The 24,648-nt window shown below is 45.1% G+C and overlaps 1 protein-coding gene across 4 annotated transcripts in view; it reads right to left on the bottom strand.

The window, feature by feature from the left end:
• Positions 1 to 24,648, bottom strand: part of LOC127614847 (signal-induced proliferation-associated 1-like protein 1) — a 41,427-nt gene that overhangs the window by 2,593 nt on the left and 14,186 nt on the right. For 2 of the 4 annotated variants that reach the window (XM_052086271.1, XM_052086270.1), the window contains exons 2-19: positions 15,567 to 17,234; positions 15,177 to 15,307; positions 13,960 to 14,148; positions 13,700 to 13,874; positions 11,860 to 11,963; positions 11,604 to 11,761; positions 8,340 to 8,919; positions 7,928 to 8,202; positions 7,449 to 7,703; positions 7,218 to 7,361; positions 6,458 to 6,615; positions 6,282 to 6,358; positions 5,365 to 5,774; positions 3,061 to 3,246; positions 2,065 to 2,227; positions 732 to 930; positions 500 to 649; positions 27 to 144 (exon numbers count right to left, since the gene is read on the bottom strand). In XM_052086271.1, coding sequence (XP_051942231.1) covers positions 27 to 144; positions 500 to 649; positions 732 to 930; positions 2,065 to 2,227; positions 3,061 to 3,246; positions 5,365 to 5,774; positions 6,282 to 6,358; positions 6,458 to 6,615; positions 7,218 to 7,361; positions 7,449 to 7,703; positions 7,928 to 8,202; positions 8,340 to 8,919; positions 11,604 to 11,761; positions 11,860 to 11,963; positions 13,700 to 13,874; positions 13,960 to 14,148; positions 15,177 to 15,307; positions 15,567 to 17,046 — 4,952 coding nt within the window. In that variant the 5' untranslated portion in view covers positions 17,047 to 17,234. Of the gene's footprint in view, positions 1 to 26; positions 145 to 499; positions 650 to 731; positions 931 to 2,064; positions 2,228 to 3,060; positions 3,247 to 5,364; positions 5,775 to 6,281; positions 6,359 to 6,457; positions 6,616 to 7,217; positions 7,362 to 7,448; positions 7,704 to 7,927; positions 8,203 to 8,339; positions 8,920 to 11,603; positions 11,762 to 11,859; positions 11,964 to 13,699; positions 13,875 to 13,959; positions 14,149 to 15,176; positions 15,308 to 15,566; positions 17,235 to 19,636; positions 19,752 to 24,648 lie in introns of those variants that run through there. The other 2 variants (XM_052086272.1, XM_052086273.1) reach the window with 2 other exon arrangements.

The raw sequence follows: 24,648 nt of genomic DNA, 5'->3' as shown, positions 1-24,648 counted from the left end.
TAGGCCAGTGACTCGATCGCCCTTACCTAGGTGAAGGCTGTCTCAGCGGGGCCGCCTGAGGCTCAGCCTGCTGAGGGCTGACACCCGCAGGGCCCTCGACTACGGCGTTCTCCTCTTGGGCCGCCAGATAGACCAATCTCTGCTCTGTAGGAACCAATGCACACAGAGATTATTAGGAGAAGTGCCTTGGAAGCGGAAAACAAAGTCCAACAGTGAACTCCTTTGCGATTGGTCGGGCATGAGCATCATCAGTCCAGGGGGTTGTTGGTTTTCCGCTTAGTTTGGAATAAATCTTACGCCGCTGCGCTATATTGCGCTAATAAATTCACTGCACGTCAACTGTAAATTCAAAAAGTGAAACATTTGTCGACACAAACACTTCCGGGCCAAAAATGTAAAACATCCAAATGAGTAACAAGCAAGCGGCAACTGAGCGTGCCTTCATATGCTGCGCGGCGATTGGCCACATCATATTGAAATCTCCAAACTTTGAGCCTACCCTCAAAGGCCTTGGCGGCATCAACCAGGTGGGCCCAGTCCAGCGGGCCATCTGTCCTGGTGTCAGGAAGGGGCATCAGGGCAGGATCCTGCGCTTGCAGCTTGGCCCTCTCTTGCTCCAAGTCGCTGCTCTCCGGAGCAGATAAGTTACCTGGAAAAGAGGAAGGGTAAAAGTCAACCCCCCCCCGCTGCCCTGTTTCCTCGCCGTTGAGCGCTATTTAGACGACGTGTACCCAGAGATTTGTGCGACGTCCGGCGGCTGGCGGCGTTGCGGGCGGTGGGTGAGCGCGGCACGGTCGAACAGCTGAAGAGAAGGTCGGTGGGGGTGTCGCGCTTGTCGCTCGAGATGGAGCCCCTCTGCCCACTGTAGATGCTCTCATCTGACAGGGTCCTCTGGAGGGGACGCCGGGTAGGCGTCGATGCAGGAAACGGCTTTCGAGGGGAAAAAAAATAAATAAATACACTCGGAATGATTTGTTTCATAAAATATGAGTAAATGTAGTTGAGGCCCCTTGAGATACATATGTCATTCATTCCTTGACCATACTTGTAACCCAAATCAAATCTTTCTCCACTAAAATTATTGTAAATGCCATTAATGACCCCCCCACCACAAAAAAAAGTTTTTTTAAAGGAATAAAATAGTGCTCTATAATGCTATTTTTCTAAAAACATAGCGATAATACATTTAAATAGGATTAAAATGAACTCAATCGCTTTTTACAGAAATATTCCTTCAATTCACATTGTGCTGCTCATACTGGACATACGGGCGATATAAGCCATACGGATGTACAATGCTATACCAGCAAATATTTGTCATGTAATTTCAAACTGATCTCACAGCATTATCCTTACAATGACGTGATAAGGTCAAGTGAATTAATTTGATCCAGGTACAATTTTTTAAGCTGATAAGAGGCACCAATAATGCGACATAAAACAATTCTCAGCAATTTTAAACACTGGAAGGGGAGACACTGATGACACAAGAAACAGCAAAGATGTTTTCAAGACAATACTGCAACCTGGTGGCCGTTGACACGAATTACTGGAATTCAGCATTGTGCAGCGGGTGCAGACTTAAAAAAACTGTACTCAAGTACGGTTGTGCAATGATGAGGAAATAAAATACTGAAATCACGATTTTGATGAACACAAACAATTATTCATTAATTTCAAGTGTTCAAGTCTCTTGCATTTTCATTCTGCTACATCCGCATCTTCGAACAATTGGGATAGATTCATTTATATGCTCATCGAGTCCCCCGCGTCATGTTTGATATGTTTTAAAGAGCAAGTTTGGTATCACTTTCCAGAACATTTTGTTTGCACCCCAACAACTTTTAGAAAACCACTGTTTGAAAAGACCTCCGATGCGTAAAGTTGAGAGTGTATTTGCGAAGTGCAAACATTGACACTGTGGTGTCGTCTCATGGCGGGCTTCCTGTTTGAGCCCACCGGAAACTTGTAAAAGTTCCACATAATGACATATTGGTGTTCAACTTCGGAGGTACCATTGTAAATTGTTACATTGATCCCGAAGTTTAAGATCTGCGTGTATACCTTCTCTTCAGTGGTGGTGGGGGGAGGGCTGTCAAGCATGATAAGCTTCTTCAAGTCTTCTTCCAGGCTGGACTTGGCAGTGTGCCGCTGGGGCGACTGCGAGCCCCGCAGGTTGGCTCTGAGCTGCGGCTGACTGACCAGTAGACCATCACTCTGGTGCCGTCTAGACAAGAGGAGAAAAAAAAAAACCCGCATTACCTCACTGCTGATTGTGCTATTGCGTTAAATCCCATTAAAAATAAAATAAATTTCACTCGTTTTTTTTTTAAGAATGGTGCACATATATTTATTTCTACATTCGGGCAGAGTATGTAAAATTGTGTACACAACTCGATACGCTAGGTATGTAAATGGGATGCAAAAGAAACTCAAAGCTGGTTTGGGATTTTCTTTTGACCTCCGTTTCGCTTTTAACATTCAACAAAAATAAAACAAACATGGTGAAACAGGACATTGGTATTATATTTTCATAATGAAGATGTTCCTATTGCAAATTTTGTGGAAGCACAGATCAGATATGGAATATCATACATACAATACACATTTTATGGAATGTACCATTTAATTTAAAAAAAAAGAACAAAATCAAAATAAAATCACAATGATTCTGAATAAAACAATCCATTCTAAATAGTAAAATGTGATCTCGCTACATTTTTCTAACTCATTAAACATTTTTTATATCACCATGAGTTCATACATTTTTTTTTAACCAAAAAAAAAAAAAACCCCTGTCAGCCCAACCCAACATAACCCATTAAAAAAACGCAAATTAAAATTCTGAAATGCGAGACTAGCTCTCAGAGGTGGTGCCCACATTAGCAAAAGAAGGGTGGGTGGCTGTAGCATGACAAGTCAGCCATACATCGAGTAGAACAGCAGAAGGCAGTAGAATGCATCTTTCTTTCTCTCTCTCTCCCCCGCCCCCCTTCCTCTCCGCTCCCCTGAATGACAACTTGGACCAGATGCATCTTCAAGTAGACGGAGAAAACTTACTTCCGAGAGCTGCCAAAGTCGATAGAGTTGACGGTCCCTCCGGGTTTTTTCCAGCCGATTAAAAACTTTGAGGTGGCGCCTTGCCTCGGGTAGAAGGTCTTGGGCCCCGGGGAATTCTGGGAGGTGGGTGAAGTGTCGGTTGCCGGTTCCTCCTGGTTTCCCGAGGGGCCAGAACTCAGTGTGCTGCTGTGGACAAGAGAAGGATAAGAGCCTATTGAGATGGACGCCATAGATACATTTAAAAAAAAAGAGAGAGAGACAGACCAAAAGGGCTGACATGACGATTGCAATAGACAGTTTAAGTGTTTTAACATTACCGTTAACTTCTGTGTTTCCATTTATGGATATAGTTATGTGCAATTTGTCAGTCTGTACATCTGGGTTGTTTCATTTATTCCATGAATGTTAACAGTCTTGTCTGATATGCTCCACTAGAAGCTGAATCGTAATGGACACTTGGAGCTGCAGTAACAAATAAATCCAGCCTTATTGTGTGCTGAAGCTATCTACGTGCTGCTGTTAAAAAAAAAAAAAGAAATAGCTATATTCGAGCATTGCGTCATGAATAAAGGTTCACTCTACTCTACTGTATTAAGAGGCAAGTGGATAAAAGCACAGTGAGAGTGCAGTTCTAGTTTTAGTTCAGAATTTCCTTCATTGACGATGTGGAAAATGAACCAATAAATTCATCTACTGATGGAAATATTAGCCCCTCAGCGGAAGCCATTTGGGATCGGCTACAGCTCCCCCGCGACCCTAATGAGGATAAGCAGCATAGAAAATGGATAATAATATCCATCCATTTTCAGATCCGCTTTATCATCACAAGATTTGTAGGAGATAATATGTCTACATACTGTGTGTGTGTATATATATATATACAGTATATATATATATATATATATATATATATATATATATATATATATATATATATATATATATATATTTTTGCTGGCAGAAAATACTAAGGAGAGTGTGTTTTTCCCACTTCCATGTTCCAAAGAATGTGATCTATTTTCTGCTCAAAAAACATGGTAGCAGATAAGCGATTATAAATGCAAAATATCATCTTTCAATTGCGTTAAATGCCCCCCAAGTGATCCCTTCTTGCTTTAAAGTTGCTTATTCAAATGCAAGAAAGCAGTTCAATGAATAAAAATGTTTCCCTCGCTGCATGCTGATTAACTCAGCCATAATAAAAACAGGACGCAGTGTCCTTGCATCTCCCCCATCATCTGCAGAGGCAAAAGTTTTCAAGCCTCGAGTTTTGTATGTGTGTGCGTCTGTGTGTGTGCATGCACGTGCGTGCACACATTATAAAACAAAGCCTCCAATGTACACGTTGAGTTATTTCTGGCTGAGTGAAGAAGCGAGGGAAGGGAGCTTTGGTTGATTCAAAGGAAGTGGGATTTAAAAGAGGGGAGGGCGGGGAACAGTGCTGAGCTCACAGTCTGCTTTTTTAGCAACTTCAAGCATTTCCTTTCTATCATGGATACTGGGGGATAGAGATCGCACACACGCACAAACACACATCCACACACAGGCACATGCTTTGTTCAGAACCCAAGCCGCAGAGCGTCTGACTTTTTCACCTGGGATGATGCATGATGAACCGTGCTACCTTAACTAATTTAATTCATTCCATGACCAAGCTGGTAACTCAATTTACTTGTATAACAAATCAATTTTCCCGATTGAAAAGAACTGAAATACCATTAATCCATTTCAGCTGACGGAAAAGCCACATTTTTAACGTTATTCTAATTAAGAAAGACACATCACAATGTTGTATCAAACATAAGAGATGGTAAAAGTGATTGATTGAATTAACAGCACCGGTACGCATACTCCATACCATTCATTGATTTAAAAATGTAACATTATATGTAGCGTTCAACTACAAAGCTATAAATATAACTGAAAAGAACAACTAATAACAAGTAAAATATAAATCATACATTAAAATAAAAGTAACAAAAGAGAAATAGATTCATGCTGTGTCCTCTTTGGCCTCTGAGGGGCAGTGTGGTCCACACTGGGAGATGCACTGACATAGATATAAAAAGAGTAGAATAAGAAAGTGGCTCACCTTATTCAGATCGCTCCTTTTTCATATCATACGAAGTACATATCCCCTTGAGTATTATTATATTAACTGTTGTGTTCCTACAGCTAATTTTTGCGAGCCGGTTTTTCGATTGACTGCCCGCATTAAACTGGCAGCGTTTCAATACAAAACGTGGAACCATTGTATATGAAATACATTTGAGGACAAAATAACACATGACAGCAAATGCACACCTGGAGTGGGAGGCGGAGTCACTCAGGGGGTAGGAAGCGTCGTCAGGAAGGCCCGACGGGCTCTTCAATGGATTATCATCACCTCTCCCAGCAGGAACGAGGGAGTCAGGAGCGGGCAGCAAAGAGTCAGCCCCTCTCTGCCCGTCTGTCTCGTCCTGCCACGGGACGCCGTCCACGGCCCTGAAGGCGGCGGTGGAGGAGGCCGTGCTGCTCTGCGTGGCGGTGAAGGACGTGGCGTCGATGCCGCTGTCGGTGGACGTGCCCTGAAGGTAGGCGCCGAGTTCGAGATCGCCGCGCACTCCCGACCGTGAGCCTGCCTCGTACCACTTGTCGTCGCTGTGGGTGGAGCTTGAGGCATTGCTTGACAGTGTGTTGCTGCTGGACTGGCTGGAGGAATATGGGGCGTCCACCTGTGCGAAACGCAAGACGGAAAGGTTTTAGATGTCGGATTCTCAGTATGCGCAGTCGGATTCAGTTTCGACGACAGTAAGTTCCTGTTAAAGAAAGTGACCAACATGATATCAGTTGTGGAGAGTGTAGGTGTGAACAATTAAGAAAGATACTTTGTGACCCCCCCCTCTTCCTCAATTTGTGTTAACTTACTAAACACTTTGACTTGAGGTCTTGCGTTCACTATGTTAACTTCACAAAATTCTACCATAGAAAAGTCAGTCAGTCATAATTCATATTACAATAATAAATGCAACCACACACATTAGTGGCTTTATCTTTTCAACACTTTTTTTTCAAATATTCATGAAAGAATGATATGAAAACAAGTGGACTGCACATTTTAAGAACTGAAATTATACAGACACTATACATAAAATCTAAATTACCGATGTATGTTATATTTAAGTGGACTAAATGTGATTTCACACTCAGGAAAGTCCAAATGGTTTATGTGTCCTACTCACTTTAGCACTCTTGCTCGGTGAAATATGTCCTCTCTCCTCTGGTGGCTGAAGTCGAGGAATGAGCGTCTTTGAAGCTTCTGCCGGCGGTGACACAGCAGACAAGAAAATTCTCCTTGTTGTATCAAGTCACTTTTTATTCAAACACTGCCATTAAAAAAAAAAAGACTCAATCTTACCGTGAGTGTTTTTTTCCCCCTGTCTACATGCTACTTCACTCTCGCCATTTCGGGACCAAGCGGCTCCTGTGCTGGAGCCCATTTTGATGGCACTAGCACTGTCACCTGGCAACAGTCGCGCCGATGACACAGGGGACTGACAGTTGTTGTTATTAAACCTAGAAGAGAGGCACCATGGGTATTTACGAATAGACACATGCTTTGCTTTCTTTAATTCAATTGAAAACACAGTAGAACCTCCCAAAGTTGTTAAAATTTCAAAACAAATTTTCCCATCGAGCCGCGCGATGACCTACTGTTGAACATATCGGCTTCAAAGTTTCCGAGGTTGAATCAACACTGGCCTAACTTGCGTGCTCGGTTCACTGAAGATTAAACTATGCATAAGTGTGCAAGCGTGTATGCCTGTTCATCTATTTGTGCCCTGTGATTGGCTGGCGACCAATCCAGAGTGTACTTTTGGGGCACAATAAGATTTGGGTTGAAGTCTAAATTGTACAACTTTGGAGGTTCCACTACTTTGTTGGTACAGCAAAATAACAAAAAAAAAAGCAAGAAACAAACAGCTATTTTTGTGTAAATAGGAACAATGAATTCATGTTCTGTGTGGCAGCCGTAATAATTCCCGCAGCCCGTTACATAATTCCCCTGACGATTGATTTTTATCACAATTTTTATGATGAATAATTGGTTTGGTATGTAGAATGTGGATTTGGAGTTTTAAAACTGTGAGATTCAAGAAACTGAGAAATGAGCTTACCCCTCAGGCATGGACTTCTGCCTCCAGTGGTTGGAGCTCATGTTGTCGGTGTAGGGGAGGGCAGAGGCGGAGTTTGTGTTGTGAAGCGTGCGGCCCATCACAATTGAACAGGCAAGGGCGTAGTTTTCATTTCCAGGTGAATATCTGTGCGGAAACAAGACGATGCCACACAGCGGTCAGATGCAATACCACGTTGTCTTTACGTTTGGTCACTTTGGGTTTATAGGCAACCTTTTGGGAACTACGGGCCGCCCGTCACTGGACACACTGCGCGACATGGCAGCAGAGGTGCCGATGTCTGATGGAGGGGCCTTGATTAGTGTACCACCGGAGCCCGCAGGCCGCGTTTGAGGACTGGAGGATGTTCTCGGCCACTTGGTGTTGCTGTTGCTGGCCGGGCGGAAGGGGAACTTCAGCTCATAGGGCATTCCCTCCTTGTGGTTCTTGTAGTCCACTAAGGGCATGTGATAGATTTCCGAGCAGCCTCTGTGGAAACAAAATGCTTGGATGCATTGTTTTGTGCAACAGTAAAAATGGTGGGGGTGGGGGGCTGAAAATATTATGCTAAAACTCCAAAGACTTGATTAAGCCTTTCAGGGACAGTGGACTACTATCTACTTGGGTGGACTCTATCATTTTATCAGGTTGCAGGGTGCACGAAAGGGTTAAAAGGTCACCCTCAGGTATTATCGAGAGTGTGTCCGTTCTACCTGCGCGGTGTCGAGTCTTCGTGCGGAGGAATGATGACCACTTTGACGGTGACGGATGTCCTGAGGAGGTCGATCATCTGTTCGTGTGACAGCGACGCCACGGCAACCTTGCAGATCTCTACCAGTCGGCTACCCTGCCTCAGCCCGGCCTGCCAGGCGTAGCCGTAGGGCTCCACCTCAGCTACGATGCCCTCGAAGTTGACGTGAAAGCCTAGCTGGCCCAAAGCGTTGCGACGCAGCGTCATCTCGGCGGTCTGACTGCCCTTGGTCAACAGCTAAAATGGAGGATAAATGCAAAAAAAAAAAAAAGATCCAGAATCAGCACCTCCAACTCAAAGATAGCATGCACTGTAAAAGATTCAAATGTTTGCTGACAAGATGAGCTCACAGACAGACGCAATCCCCCACTGACCTCGAGTCTCTTGACCACCTCTCCAAAGTCTTCTGTGTTATTATTGATGGAACGAAGTGACACGCTTTCACCGCGCTCGTAGAAGATCTTCAAGGAGGCGGGACTTCCGGTTGACCAACCAATCACGTCGCGCGTGGCACAATTGAACACAACGGCTTTGGCTTCCTGATCCAGGAGGATTACGAAGTCGTTTGAAATGGCCAAGAGGCATTCACGCTCGGCACCTGCCACCTGGTCTTCGGCGTGAACCTGCCAGGTTATGGCGCCCAGGCTCCGGAGCTCCGCCCCACTGTACGGCCGCACTTTCTCTCGCCGCTTGTGCGCCAGGGAAATGAAGGGAAACTTCCCGGTGGGTTCTACTGGAGTGTTGGTCACGTGACGCTCAGCCAAGTCCCTCAGGTACTCCTGTCGCGTGCGCGTCGCCATGGCGCCAAACTTGTCTGACTTGTGGGCTGCGTTTTCAGCGTTAATGACTTTAGCCAACAGGAAGTCCCTGAAGACGGAGGACTTGGGGAAGGTTACGCCCTTGGGAACGGGTGGACCAAAGGAGGGTACGTCCTGGGAGCGGCTAACTGCCACACTGCAGAGAAAACAAAGGCATACAATTAAAAAAAAAAGTCACTAGTCGAGAAAGTGAAAGTGTCAGAGTGTGTGTGTGTGTGGGGCGGGGGGCTTGAAGAAGTGGAGATGACAAGTTTGCATCCACTTCATTAAACACAGTCATTGGCAGTAGGAGAAATGTTTCAAAGTACGCCTGACTAAACTCAGGATCTAAATACTATACATCCCATCCGAGTTGACTTGACAGGCCAGCAGCCAGTGTTGACAACCTGCCACTCTGTGCGCTGCTCTGGTTTGGACGAGTGCCACTGTGGCTTAAGCTAGCAAACGCAAACAGCCTTCATTTCCAACACAAAGACGCAGTTACGCAATCTGTCTTTGCAGCCCAGTGTGGCGATGGGGCAGCGGTTTCAAGCAGCAGATTAGCACCCCGCTGGCACCAGGCCGCTCCTCTTTATGCTGCGTTCTGGCCCAGTGTGACCTGGATGTTATCGAATGGTAACAGCGAGCTATTAATAATCAGATGACTCAACAAATTGAAGCGTAGCCATCAAACACACGGCACGAAAGTACATGCGGAATGCATTTTTGTGTGGGTGTAATCTATTGAAATCCTTGTCATGAATCCAAACCACTGCACCAACAACAACTCAAGAAGTCGGAACTTACCTCCCGGTTCCCTGAATCTTTGCTTGCAATGACAGCTAGAGTGGGCTGCTATAAGTCACTCAGACCAACTCGACAAAACTCCAGAGCAACATTTGTCTGCAGGTCATCAGCGAAAGGCAGCCATGGGAAATCCGCTGACAATTAGGAATTAAGCTCTTAAACTGGTGCACAAAGCAAAGGCAAGGGGGGGTGTGAGCACCTCTGGGTGGAGTAATTCGACTATTGTCCCACACCTCTCAATTTCAACCAGGATGAAATCCAGGAGGATCAGAATGTCACCCGTTGCATTTAAAAACTCAAAAGTTACTTTCCCAAACAGGAATGAAAGTGTCCATGAGTCGTCCCTCTCTCTCTCTGTCCAAATAAAAAAAAAGTTTAGTCCGATCTTGACGTGGTTGTAGGTTGCAAGACAGAAGGCAAGTTTGACCCGTCCGCTCCTGAGGTAGTCTCGCTGTGCTATGGGAAACTCTGCCCTCCACAATCCTCCCCAATCACGTTTGGCTCAAGTGAGCACTTCATGAGCATGCCGCTAACTCCTTCAGACCACTCCGTCTCACGCTGCCCAAAGGCAAAGTGGCGGGCTGGGAGTAAAAGGAAGGCGGACGCTTCTATTGTCAGCGTGCGTGAAGAGCGAGCCCCGCAAAGGCATTAGTGAGCGAGGGAGGCAAAAGCGTGAGCGAGGGTGCGCGAGTGGCCATGAAAAAAAGGTAAGAGGAGAGACGGGAGGAGAGGCAGCGACAATGTATACACAGTGTGTTTGCTTGGAGGTGTGCCATTCAAACGAGGGAGCGGATATGGTGAGACCAAGAATCGGTCGGGTGAAGAAAGTCGCAGTGCAGTGTTTTCTCTACGCGGCCACAAACTCATTTATGGGTCATTCCAGAATTGGAAGTCTTTTTTTTTTAATTGCAACCCTGTTACTCATATCAGAAAAGACAAGTTAATATCAAGTTTGTCTTTTTTTATTATTTAGCTGTATATGCTCCTGACCAGTTCACACAACTGGCATGTACTGTTGCACAACAACTCTTACATTAGGATTGGTTTGCAGCCCTATTTGCAAGCCTGTCACTGTAATGAAAGGAATATCTTACCGTAATTACAGAAGTATGTGTCCGAGTGAAAACCTCTGAAGTTGAAACTTTAAAACACGACAACATTGTATTTTCTATTCTAACAGCATGTTAATTAAATCAAACTTTACATAATTGTAAAGGATTTATTTATTTTGTTTTTCAGGTGCCCGAGTATCGATAAGAGGGTTACACCAAGCACATCAGAAATATATGATATGACAAAATAACTCATAAAAAATAATAACCTGATTTTCAAAATGAAATGTAAGGTCAATGAACCTTTTAAAAAAAACAAACAAACAAACAAAAAAAAAAACTAAATTGCCCTCCGATTCTTGACTGACCCTGCATGTAGAGAGGAGACGACCATTCCCAGTACAGAACCTGGAGGATGGGATGATGGGCACAGCACTCACTTTCACCGAGACCCATGCCTTCTGGCCTATGCTTTTTGTCTTAATGCATTGCTGAGTGGCGAGGAGCTTACGGGGTTACTCCAAAACACGCAATACTGGGAATTACTTGGAAATATTATGGGTATTCTCAGTTTCTGGATACAGCATGGACTTATTCATAGCTGGTCATCTTACATCAATCATCTTGTAAGCCTCAAGGTGGTATACTCAAAATGGACACAGATTCTAAACTGCAGACCTCGGGACGGTCGACTTTACGATATTTTAATTTGTCTTTCCAAGCTAAAGCATGCATCTTAAACTGAAAAAATAAAAATAAACAGACATGCTAAAAACCACCGGATACCGAACATGCAATTTTCCTATCCATCCATCCATGCATTTCCTGAACCGCTTTATCCTCACAATGGTCGTGGGGGTGCTGGAGCCTATCCCAGCTGTCTTCGGGCAGTAAGGCGGGGGACACTCTGAACCGGTTGCCAGCCAATCGCAGTGCAATTTTCCTATGCGATATAATATTACTTGTAACTAAACAGCCTTACCTGTAGCACGTGTTGTCTGAGCAAGGATCGTGCACCCTCACAACGATGAAGACATGTTGAAAGTGAGAGCGAATGGCCTTTGGAGTGAAGGGGTGTGCACCGGGCTCCTGGAACACAATGGTCACGATGTCGTTCCCAATATGCCGCTTTCTCAGTAACTGGCCAAAGACACACAAGTACTTGTTAGAAAGGTGTGATGAGATTAGAAATAAATCCAGATAAATTCGGACACACAACACAAACTTGCCGTATTTACCTGTTGCTTATTATTAGGCGTGTAGGGCAGCAGAGTGGACACATGGAACATGAGCTCGTAGTCCTTGTAGGATGTGTACAGTGAGTGTGTGCCCGTAGAGTCCGCTGAATGGAGTGAAAAAAAAAATGAATGGAAAAAGTAATTCTGTCCAGAGCCATTGTAGCGTCACTTGCATACAGCCATCCAGTTTACGCTGGATTCTTATGTTTGAGTGTTCTCATGAGAGTCACACGGGGATCAATTTCACCACGTACCGCCGTGCCATCGAGACAATAGTGAGGTATGGATATGTGTTAGCCATTGAATCGTTGTGTTGCTCATGGGTGGCGGGGGTTAGTGCATTGTGATTTCATATTTTCAATTTCCTGTATTATTTCCAGGAGCTGCTGAATAATTTATGGGTTAACTCTATTGACTTTTGTGCTGTTCTGGTCGACCCCCAAAAATATGGTGTGCTTGTGTTTTAAATCGTGTTTTTAAATTGAATGCGATCCAAATAAATTTGTGATCTGCACGTGAGTACTATGGTTTTTTTTGTATCTCCTGCTACGACAGCGATTGAATTTAAATGGTCAATGGAACAAATTTCTGGAATGTATTTTCGGTAACGTTCCAGAGGGCATTACTGAATGAGTTTTGTTGAGGGGGGGCTTAAAATCTTAAAATCCAGCCATTTTCACCAGGATATACAGTACGCACGTGCACTTGCCCAAAAAGGCGCTTCACTAGTGGGAAGACTAGAGTAATCTCCCACATATTTGCTGTTCCTTAGTCACAAATGCACATATTTGTTTTTATTCTGTGGAACTCATCCCCATCGGTGGGAACCAATCTGGACAATTTGTGAACAACAACTTAAAAAAAAAAACAAAAAACAAGCAATTCTACTGTTTACAAACTGCCGCTAGGCATGCTGGGAAGTCCTGTGTCAACTCTCCCGGGTACTAAAATATTCAAGCTGCTCCGACAGTTATGTGCTACCACAGCATTGGAGCTTCAGAATGACTGTGGGTGGTCAGTCGTTCAGTAAGGCAGCTGTTGTGCTGCATTCTGGAATTTGTGGTTTGCGTGTCACTACGGCTTCACATCACGCCATTCAAAAGAGATGTTGTGGCGCGTTATGGAATCGGATAGGAGACATTTTTCAGCGTGTTTGGCTGTCGTTACAACTATCTCAAATTATGATTTTGTTTTGCACAAGCATCGCGCAATAGTTTGACTGGTGGTGCTGCGAGGTGTTTGCATTTTAAATTATTGCTACTTCTGGCAATGGTTAATCTGGCCCATTGAGTTTTAAAATGGACCTGTTATTGGCTCGCTAGTCGCTTGCACCGTTCAGGTAGCACAAATCCATCCCTCCATCCATTTTATGAACCGCTTTATCCTCACAAGGGTGTTGGGGTGTGTTGGAGCCTATCCCAGCCATCTTCGGGCAGAACGCAGGGGACACCCTGAACCGGTTGCCAGCCAATCACACGGCACACGGAGACGAACAACCATCCGCGCTCACGCTTTAGAGCAACTTAGAGTGTTCAATCAGCCTGCCATGCATATTTTTGGAATGTGGGAAGAAACCCGAGTACCCGGAGAAAACCCACACAGGCCCGGTGAGAACATGCAAACTCCACACAGGATGGCCGGAGCTGGAATCGAACTTGGTACCTCTGAACAGTGAGGTCGACGCGCAAACCAGTCGACTGCCTAGGACAAATCAGTTTGTTCCAAATATATAGTTCTTCTCTATAGCAAAGACAACAAATGTCCTGCATGTAGCTGCATGTGGGGCCGGATGTGGACCGTGGGCCAATAGTTTGACACATATGCTTTTGAGAGTGTTTACTTTTAGTGTCCAGCTGGGCTCTGTACTTGGTGAAGCCCTTGAGGCGAACCTTCTCCCCTAACAGCTGCAGGAACTCCTCCAGGGCGGGGCCCGCCATCTCGTTGTTGTACATTTCTTCCTCTGTGCTCTGGCCGGCTCGGCAGTACATCACCCCCACCTTTACCTGGAAACTCAGCTGGGAATAAAAACACACAAATCATTTTTTTCGCCCAAGACTGTAATTGAAGGTACTTCCTGTGGTGTTTTTAAAGAACTCTTACTCCTTGCTCGTCCAGTTTCATCAGCTGCTCTGTGACTTTGGGGGTGTTGAGGGCCAGTCGGAGGCAGGTCAGGTCCAGCTCTGGTAGAATGTACTCCAGGACCTCTTTAATAGGCAGCCCTCGGGCAGTGCCATGCTTGGAGGTGGAAAGCACCGCATCCTCCAAGATCGAGCCTCTCAGTGTTGTGAGCTGAATGGTCAAAAACAGCGGGCAGGGAGGAGATTAAAGACAGAGTAGAATGAATGCGCCGCATAAATCTGTGCTTTGTTTTTTATTCTTGGAGAATGAGATACCGCGGTAACAAAATTCCTCCCCAAACATCAGAAAAATATACCGGTGACTTAAAACAACAAAAGAGGAAATCAGGAAGAGGTGGGAGTCGAAATCATCTCAGTACGCAGAGTCTGTATTGTGCAGTGCTCGGAGTCTGAACTCAATCACTTCACACTATCATACGTAGCCCGAATACTTTCTCGATTACAGGCCGTGTTCACGATCAACCCGTGCTCACCATATTTGGGAGGCGCACGAGAATCGGTTACTCCAGTCATTATGCGTGTGTGCGCGAGGTTCGAGGGGCGGGGTTTAATCACAAGCACCTGTCCGCAACAAACAGGCCTCTTCCTGGTAACCGTTAGGAGCTGTCTGACAATGGTCATGGGTGTCACTTTGGGAACATTGTGGAGCACAGGTGTCAAAGTCAAGGCCCGGGGGCCAGATCTGGCCCGCCACATCATTTTATGTGGCCCGCGAAAGCAAATCAAGCATGTCAAGTTTCACGATGCTTGCTAAAGTCTGAACCTAAATTTCAAATTGTCATATGTGGGCCACAATAACAGTCACTATTCTTGACTTCTGATTTTAAAACTAGTTATCCATCAATTTGTTGTGTGCTGTGCATATAATGCGTGGAGGTCATTAAACATTTATACGGTTTCCCAAAACTCATAACAGCCCTCCAAGGGAAACCGGAAATACAATGTGGCCCACGACAAAAATTAATTTGACACCCCTGTTGTAGAACATAAAAGGGCTTTGCCAAACTTACATGCAGCAAATTTGACACATCATTTTCTCCGGCTACCACAGAGGAATTAAACCTAGATGCATGGATGGGGAACACCTTTTCCCACTGCAAGGTCCCTTCTTAGCTCAAAAGGACTGGACTCCATATGGTTGTTTTCTCCCATTGGCTTACGGCAAGCAATGTGACTGACCTCACTGGTTCTGAAGATGAGGCGGTAGTTGTACTGCTGGCCATGCTCCTTGTCGTCCTCCAACTTCTCTCTGCGCAAGCTCACCGCCACTGGACCTACAGCGTCATCCATCCCAAAGTAGTTCCAGTGTTCTGAGTTAGAGGAAGCATGGAAGGTGAAGGATTACAGTCAAACCATTTTTATCGCAGAGGATGTGTACAAAAAATACAGAATACATGATACAGACCGATCATAAAAACACGTTTGCATAGTTTTACAGCATCCACGTTTTAAAATATTTTTTTCAAACACATTCAGAACTCATTAAAACACAAATGTACAGAAAAAGAGGAAAGGTCCATATTTTAGACCATATTTCATTGATACTATCAATCTGTGATTTGCATTTACCCCGTAAGTAGAAGAACTTCCGATAGTAGTAAGCACCAAGGTCCACGTGCTCCACGATGTACTGTTTGGACTTTTCGCTGAGTGTGCTTGGGCCCTCCTTCGGTCCCTCCAGCACGGCGACACCAGCATTGGTGCAATGTGTGCTAACGGCGCTTTCATACACGTTTCCTTCTCCGTTCAAGGTCCCACAGCTACCTGCTACACCACCCACAAGTCCGTAATGGGCTCCCCCGTTTGCTCCCAGTCTGTGCCTCCCGTTGCCGTCTGCGCCGACCTCATTTCGAAAGCACGGGCAGCTGAGCAGCATCTCGTTGCTCTGTTCGTCGCCCGAGTCCAGCCCAGGGCTTTCTCGGGAGTTGAGGTCCTCCTGGCTACTGCTTGGGGAGCTGTACGGAAGGCTGTGCGTGGATGAAAGGGTGGAGGTAGCCGAAGCAACGGCGGCGGCGGAAGCCCCGGTGGTGATGTTGTTCTTCCTCCTGCCCGCGTTCTGCCGCAACTGACTCACTTCGTTGAGGTCAAACAGCATGCTCTGGACGTCATAGTGGGCGAAGCCTTTCTGACAGACCCACGGCTTTAGCGACGACCCCGTCTCCTCCATTCGACTGTCCTCCACATCCGATCCGGCTCGCGGCGAGTCAGACTCGCCCCGCACGCTACGAAGCTTACGAAATATAGACTCGCCCCCGGTCTCCGATTTCGTGCGTCTCTTTGGAGGTTTCTCCCTGTCCTTAGGCTTCGGAACCTGGCCGTCCGTGGCGTTCTCCGACAGGTCAATGGTGGCCTGCTTGGGCCGAACATTCAGCATGTCCTCCAGTTGAGCTGGAGCTGGGCTGCGCTGGTCCACTTCGCCTTGGTAGCCTTTAAGCATTTCAAAGAAGCTTTCACCAGCAGCCCCGTGCTGGTCTATTGAAGATGTGCTGCCATACTCGCGGTGAAGAGGGGACCATTTGGTACCGAGTGGTGGACCCCAGTCCTCCCCGCTGTCTCCGCCGGCTTCCATCTCACTGATGGTCATGTCGCTGTTGCTACGCTGATGGATTCGCCTCGGTTGTGGGTTCCGGCGCGGCGGACCCCTGTGGTCTCCCGGTGCCAAATACTGAGTGTCTGTGGAATAGTTGTTCGCCTGGGCCTGCGTTCGATTCTTTAAAGTATTGTGGATATTTCGCAGCATTGACGAGTCCTGAGGACTAATAAATGATCCTAATTTAATGTGATTTTTCAGAGGCACGCTCATGATTTCGGACTCTGCGGTGGAGTGCCACAAGCCCCGAGAAACATCCCTTCTTGGCGGCCAATCGGCCACACGCGCCCGTACGCCCATCTTTGGCACTCCTGCGCTCACAGTGCCATGGACATTGTCCGTGCGGGTCGGCACAACGCCGCCATTGACCATGCGCAAGGGGCGAGGGTAAAACTCATTGGTGGCAGGGACGGAGCCCCCGACGGTGCACTCCATAGGTGGGCGCTTAAGGCTGGTCATGACATGAGTGCCGAAGGCTAAAGGAACTCAGCAGGTGGACATGGCTGCCTCTGGAACGGATTGCTGCTCCCTGACTTCATGAGCAGGTTTGAGTGTCAGCGGGGAAAAAAGGGTGGAAGGGACAAGCCCGTCACTTGCTCATTCAAGCCTTCATAGCGGTTGTTGAATGGTTTACTTCAAACACAGGCCTGAAAAGACACAAAAAAAGAATCATGAGGTACTTTCTCATAGTTTTTCCAGTTATACGACAAATACAGTAATTCCCCTGAAAATGAAAAGCAAAATGCTATGTATGCAAATGTGCAGGGAGACAGCTGAATCAGATGCGATTGTAAAATTTTCAGCGCACATGCACACCTATGCACCACATTAGTGCACCCCCGCTTTTATTTATATTTGGCCTTAACAGCAACATAATTGTTTTTTGACTGCACAATTACTTTTTTTCCCCTTTTGCACGATACAGTGTTTTATTGGACAGCAGTGAAATCTTATGATCCCCCAAAAGTTTTGCGCAGTACAGTGGACCCCTGCTATTTGCAGAGGATAGGAACTGGGCAAAATCTACAGTACATTTAATTGACAGACACTGAAATGCATTGGACCAAAAAATTTAAAAAATAAAGCTTGCTTTAAATGTGATGCACATGGATCTCACAAACAGGAGCAGCATGCCTGCATTTCTCCTGATGGATTTTTTTATGATGTCGTGAAAAGTCACTGACATGTTCAATTTCAGATAAGGTTGTGGGGGGCTTTCAAAGCAATTATAGCCGAAACATTTGTGACAAAACATGAAAGCGCAGCAAACTGTCATATGAGCATTTGCATTGATCAAATAAGTTTTGTGATTTTATTAAGTTTAAGGAGGAACCAATGTTAATTTTAAAAAAATATATAAATATGCAGATACATGCAGCAACGACCAGACTAATTTTTAATCCCCTTTCAAGTTTTAACTGCGACTGCTTTAATTTTTACATCTGTCAAGTAGGCAATGTTTTATTCACAGCAAACTTTGCAGCAAACTTATAGGGGTGGAAAAATTACTCAAATAAAAGTAAAAGAAAGTGTTGCAGATTCCACACACATGCCTTTATTTACCGTGTATTTCCATTTCTCAGAAAATAAAAAAAAACATTAAATGACATAAGTATAAAGGGGTGCAATAAAGTATTGGGCCAATGGCTTCTGGTACAGAAAGATCCCACAAAATACCCAGTGAAGTGGGCTCTTGTGTGCTTTTACAAATATTTACAGATGTGATTAGACATGCGAGGGCGTCAGCAGGAGTAACTTCGTCTTGTAAAGTCTTGTCAGTCGCGTGGAAGTGCGTGTGTGTGTGTGTGTGTGCTTGTGTTGGGGGAAGGGAGTTGTTAGTGGGGGCAAAAAATGACAGATTTTATTGGCGGTGAAAACCGTCAAATGCATTTTGTTAATCAATGACAAGCAATTCACACATGAACAAGAGTGGACAACAGATCCCACCATCACGAATAACATAAGCACTAGCATAACTGTAATCCTCTTCTCAATAGGTCTGAGCACAAAAACAATGCGAATGCCAAAGGACCTTCTCATGTATGTTGAGAGGTTGCTCACGAGAAGAAAGAAAATGATGGCAGACCTCTTCTTAACCATAGCCGGCCGCCATCTCTTTAGTAGCAATGGGCACGGAATTGTAATGCAGAGTTGCATTTTTCAGGATCAAATACCACAAGCTGCACATCAAAAAAGCAAACATCGAGCCAATTTGGTTGTGTGACGGTGGGGGTGGGGGGCGGATGAGAGTTCTACTGACTGACTGACTGAGGCTGCGATCCTATTAGCCACAAGCATTCAGCGTGTGACATGGCTGCAGCAGCGACGCGTTCGCATGGCGCCATCAGCAACATCACCGCTAACTTTATTTAAGCTAGTACGCAGGCACGGTCCTATCCAGGCGGTGCGGCTTCTCGTTAGGTGTTCATTATTATGTGCTCATCAAGTAATCAGAGTGTTTTGCATTAAAAGATACAATAAGAGAAGGCGCTATCCACAAAGTACTTTGTCGCTACTCTGAATAGGTATACTCTGGTACACTACGTTTTGGACACAGTAATTCATTAACTGATTATTATACCAATCTCTACAATAGCACTAACCATAACGCACTTGTATTCCATGAACTCACAATAACCAAAACTCATCGTACATGGTACTCTCCTTTCTGTACTGCTAATTCACCATAGGATAGTTCATGCCATACTGCTGACGGAAGAGCCTCTCTCATATTTGCTATTATTTACAAGCGCATACCATACATGCAGATGATGCGTCGAGAGGATGTTTGTGGTGGAAAAACAACACACAAACGCATGTGGCTGAAAACAGTCCTTATCTCCTTGCTCACAGGCATAATTGGACAAAGGGGGCTGTCATGTTAAAAGGTCTAAATTGACTAGTAGTGTGTGTGTGTGTGTGTGTGTGTGTGTGTGGGTGGGTGGGTGGGTGGGTGGGTGTTTGTGTGGACACAGAGTATTTGTCAGAGATAGGCAATTAAAGAGCACTTCTGTGAAACCACCAAAATAACAAGCAATCTCATTTTTACCCAACCCGTGGTCCATAATCCATCCATTCTCCGCTACCCTTTCACAGGTCTGCAGGTCATTTCGCAGAGATCTCGACTGGAGCTGACTAGATAAGTTTAATTAGCTCTGACCTCCCCTTGGTTGGTTGGTTTGAAAGTGAGTGCAGAGAGAAGAGCAAAACCAAAAAAACCAAGGCTACGTGCATACGTGGAGGAGTGCCCTCTCCAGGTCAGACAGAATAATTACAGCCATCTGACGACCCAACCTATGAGTGACTCACAAAAAAGGGGAACTTTCATGAACTTGTGACAGCACGTAAAATGTGGCGTCCGTGGTAGGAGGCAGAGACAAGGCAATCGGCAGGAAACATGACTCGTGCGATGAGTAAGGGACAGCCTTGTGTTTTGAGTTACTCAACCCAAAGCACAAGACCTGACTGGTCTTAAATACACTTCTTCTCAAACTTGGCAGAGAGGTAGGGGAGGGGGATCCTGGTAGCCAACGTGTCTTGGAAAGTTGGTGCACCTCTGCAAATTTTGGACGAGTGAGTCTAAAGTAGGCAAAACCAAGACGGATGTTTGCCGGTTGAATGGGCAAGTGTTTTCAAAGCAGTGACAAAGGACAGGAAAGCTTGCCGTACAAGCTTGTAATTGCTGCAGAGATGAATAGGGCAGAGGGGTTGTTTGGCTGACGCCGCCGCTTTTCAGAAAGGCCGCCTTCCATACAGGCCATGGGCTCGCCATGTTCCCTAATTGTACGCTCCTCGAAGGGCTCGATGGACCTGATGGGCAGCAGGCACAAAGATCTCTCTGTCCTGGACCCGGCCAAGAGCGAGGCCTCATTCCAACACAGTGAAGTCTTTGAAAATTGTCTGGCATGGGTACTTTGCTACGATTGTTTACACGAGCCCTGCCAGGAAAACCAGATGAATTAGAGGCAAGAGGAGTCGGAGAGATAAGGATTACGCTGTGAAACAAGAATCTCGGAGGGATTTGGTTTGGAATCAGCATAAATGGATCAAACATCTTTCCTTGACGACATCCATTAGGGAGGGGAATAAACGATCACGCATGTCGAAAGAAGTGTCAGATGACGGACATTGAGCAAATTTCGAGGAAATGACCAAAAAAAAACCAGACTGGGAAAGTTTGCAAAAATGTTGCAGTCAAGTTAAATTTAAGACCTTGGCTAAGTGGACCACAAAAATGGGTTGATACAAATTTCTGCTTCAAAACCTTAATACTTTTAAAACGTGATTTAGTTCTAGTACTGTTTTGCCACTTCTGTGCTACCACACCGACATGAGTTGCTGCGGACGCTTTTTTCTGGTGGTGGAGATGATTAGTGTTTGGGGTCACTTTCAACGGAAACTTCAACAGGATAATTGATTTGAAAAAGATGTGTCTGAGACAGTCCAAGTGGACAGGCAGTTTCAGGAATTCTGCATGAGCACAAAATCCTACCTGGTTGCCCTTGTGCGAACATCTGACACAGACCCAGGCACTAATTTGCCAGTCTGATGGAGTGAGTCTGAGGAACAGGCAACTTCAGAGAAAAACAGATGGCAGGCCTTGCTGGCAGACGAACGAGAATACTAACAGCGTCCAGTCACATTCTGGAATGTCCCCAATATGAGAGAGGAACTTAGGAGCGTTTGTTTAAACAAAGGGGAAAAGAAGCAGGGCATGCTCAGACAAATTCTTCGAGAAATACGCAACGCTGGCTCTTCCACTTTTAAGTTTCTGACTCCGCCATGACATCATGACTTGAGCCCGAGCGCTAAATCACGCAGCCGTCGGGACACGCTGACTGACGAGGGCCCCGCTTCAGACAAAGCGGGCACGCCACGACGAGATGAGCATCGCGCTGACAAATTGTTCAACTGACCACAAATGGGTGGAAACATCAAATGGCGTCAAAGCGCCTCAGACACTGGTGACAGCGTATCACCATTCATCATCACCATGATTGTGTGATGTGCTGCTCTGGCCAGACTCCGAGACCCTCGCTATTGCTGCGACACAGCTCAGAAAGGAATGGCTAGAGAGTCACCCTGGCAAAGTGAATTTCAATCACGGTCCCCTACAAGAAGACAGTGGTAGAGTTGCGCCTGTGCTGTATACAAATGTTTTTATCTCTAGTGCAGACTTGTCTTATCTATAAACCACATCAACAGGCTTGAACTTTACTTGTGCGTGTGTGCGAGCAATGGCGGAGCGAAGCCTTGAGACACTGGAAAATACCAAATGGGGTTGCCATTTCTTCAACATAAACAACATCGTTACCTGGGTGGTCCATGGAGGTTTTGTAATAAATGTCCGACTCAGAGAGGCACTTGATTAGAGAGAAGAAGTGAATTGCAGTGTTTAGGTGGTCTGCTTGTCATAAAAAGTGACGCGAATGCCACTTTTCCATTGCACAGGACTTTCTAGGTTCCCCTGAGAGGGCTTCAGTTTTCCTTTTGAAAGGTTTTGCAGGACTGCGAGAGAGAGAAAAAACCCCAACAAAAACCAAAAAACACCGAATTGAACGCCTTAGTCACTAAGAGACATGCTATAAATCGGGGTTTCAAACTCAAGGCCTGCGGGCCAGATGTGGCCCGCCAAATCGTTTTAAGTGGCCCGCAAAAGCAAGTCAAAGATGACAACTACCATAATACTTGCTAAAATGTCTACCAAAGTTTCAAATTATAATATGTAATACATCAGTGACACATTGTAAGTATTTTCTTGTTACAAAACCCCTTATTACAGTTACTTAAACAATAGTTAAATAAAACATTATTCTTGACTAAATAGTTTCAGTCATCACGACCCTCCAAGGGAAACGGTAATTATAATGTGGCCCGTGACAAAAATGAGTTTGACACCCCTGCTATAAACAATGGCGGGGGTGTTCTCGTTTTATTTGAGGTCTGTTTGAGCTCCTTTCTGAAAAATGGGTTTTCTGTGAATATTTTTTGGATCATAGCATATAGTGGAATCCCTTCTTTGGCCTCATTTTGGATTTGGCGATTTGCATGTCAGACTTGAATGTTTCCGCAGGCTGACTCAGTACTGAATCCCTAACAGGTGTTGGATTTTGAACAAAATTGCAGTGCTGCAGTAAAGGGGAAACTGTGGACGATAATATCGGAAAACTAAGGCGCAGCAACGTGCTAAGCTACGGTTAGCATGTCGTTCGTTTTGTCATTTCTAGCATCTTGCATCAACAAATGTTACAGAGGCTACTTGATCAATGAGGGATCAGGTTCACGTGACTTATATGGTATCTGCTCAGGACTCTTCGAAGCTTTGCTGATCAGGCACTAGAAATGGTTGCTGGTAGTATCTTCTCTTGCCAAAGAAAAGGCAACAAGTTAATGAGTAGTGCTGCGTCGAGTTGAGTGTTGTGCAACGGATAAGGATGTTTAAAACATGCGGCAATTATACGGTGACATCCCCTCCAAGCACTTCCAAAGCATCCAATCAGATTGCAGGGATGCCGTCCCCGTTCTGCGTCGAGCCCGAGGTGGTGATTTGCATGCTATCTTGGAGATGATACGCTTGTGATGTACTATCAGTGTTAACTTCTTCACTTTTTTTCAAAAGAGCTTCAACTCGGCGGAGGCATCTCTCAACATGTTCATGCCATTTCTGAGGGGTATTTCATATAGTGTGGCAACTGGAGCATCTTTTTGTGGAGCAGTTAACATTTCTACCACGGTTGGATTTGTTCAGCGGCTGCTTGCATGTTTTTATGTGCAACAGGGGGGCTTGTCGTCTCACTAATGCACTTGGCGGCTTGGAGGCGGACAGCGAGTGCAGTGAGAGGGGAAGTGCAGCCTGAAGCAGACCTCCACTTTTTTTTTCACCCCCAGTTACCTCGGCTACCAACCGCCCCAGCTTGGAAGCCAGGTCACCTCATTAGAATTTTTTGCATTCTTCTTCAGGGAGCACTGCACTTCTTTTTCCTCCCCATTATGCACGACCTGTAATCCCTGGCCAGATTTAATACGATCACTCAAAACAAAGCAGATAAAACTCCACATCAAATATAAAAGGTACCACTCCAACTCGGGCTTTTTTCCAAAAGATTAGTGGATTAATTGGCCATTAAATTCAAGAACTTCTGCACATCATATTGTACAGGCACACACACACACGTTAAATCAATTAAGTTATATTTTATGGAAGAAAAAAGGACTGTTCAGATGGTTGAGGTGGCAAAAAGGAAATATATATACCTTCTTTTACAAAAAGCATGTTTTCTGCTTTTTGGGGGTCCAAAATATTTAATTTGGGTGAAAACCAAACTACTGCTGATCACTAAATCGCGGGTATGTATAATAAAATGGAAACAAACTTGTTGGTGTGTGACAAAAGTAGAGAGTCTAATCATTCATTTGGTAGATTTTGTTTGCATAGTCATAGAACATAATATTCTGTAAGCCTTCTGAGCCATTTTCTTTTTTTCTCTTTTTTTTTATGGCTGGCATTACAAAAGTGCATTTTACATTCTTCCTGAAATGCCACCCCAAGGTCAAACTTACCTTACTTTTTGTGGGTAGTGTATACTTCCAGATTGCAAGTCTAGTAGTCGAGGTAGAATAACAACGAGATAAAGAACAATAGATATTCTGTGGACTGTTTTCCAACTTTTAAAACGCATGCAATGCAGCGAACACGGCACAGCTCTGAAAGAGGGGACATCAGCAGGAGTTCACATTTTTCACTCAGACTGTTCTCAGTCTATTTTTATGAGCTTTTTCTCCGCCACTGCGGTATCCGCCGTTTGAAACATTACTTGGCAAGTAAATGTCCAATACAATTTACAATTGTAAAAGCTGGAGTGTGTATTATCCATCTGCGCCTGACGATCGTGTGCACGTGTAATCACCACTCCGCGCGACCTCTGACTTCTGCTTTAAAAGCAGATTAATTTGTCGGAAAGACAAAGGATGCATGTGTGCGGCATGGCAGTGGCCTAATTGAGCGTCATTAAGTTAAATGCACTAAAACCTCAAGTGGTGGCACTTTGCCAAAAACTAATG

The sequence above is a fragment of the Hippocampus zosterae genome, chromosome 14 (assembly GCF_025434085.1).
Source record: "Hippocampus zosterae strain Florida chromosome 14, ASM2543408v3, whole genome shotgun sequence".
Lineage (NCBI taxonomy): Eukaryota > Metazoa > Chordata > Actinopteri > Syngnathiformes > Syngnathidae > Hippocampus > Hippocampus zosterae.
The sequence above is the reverse complement of the archived record's forward strand: the minus strand, read 5'-3'. Positions and strand labels throughout refer to the sequence as shown.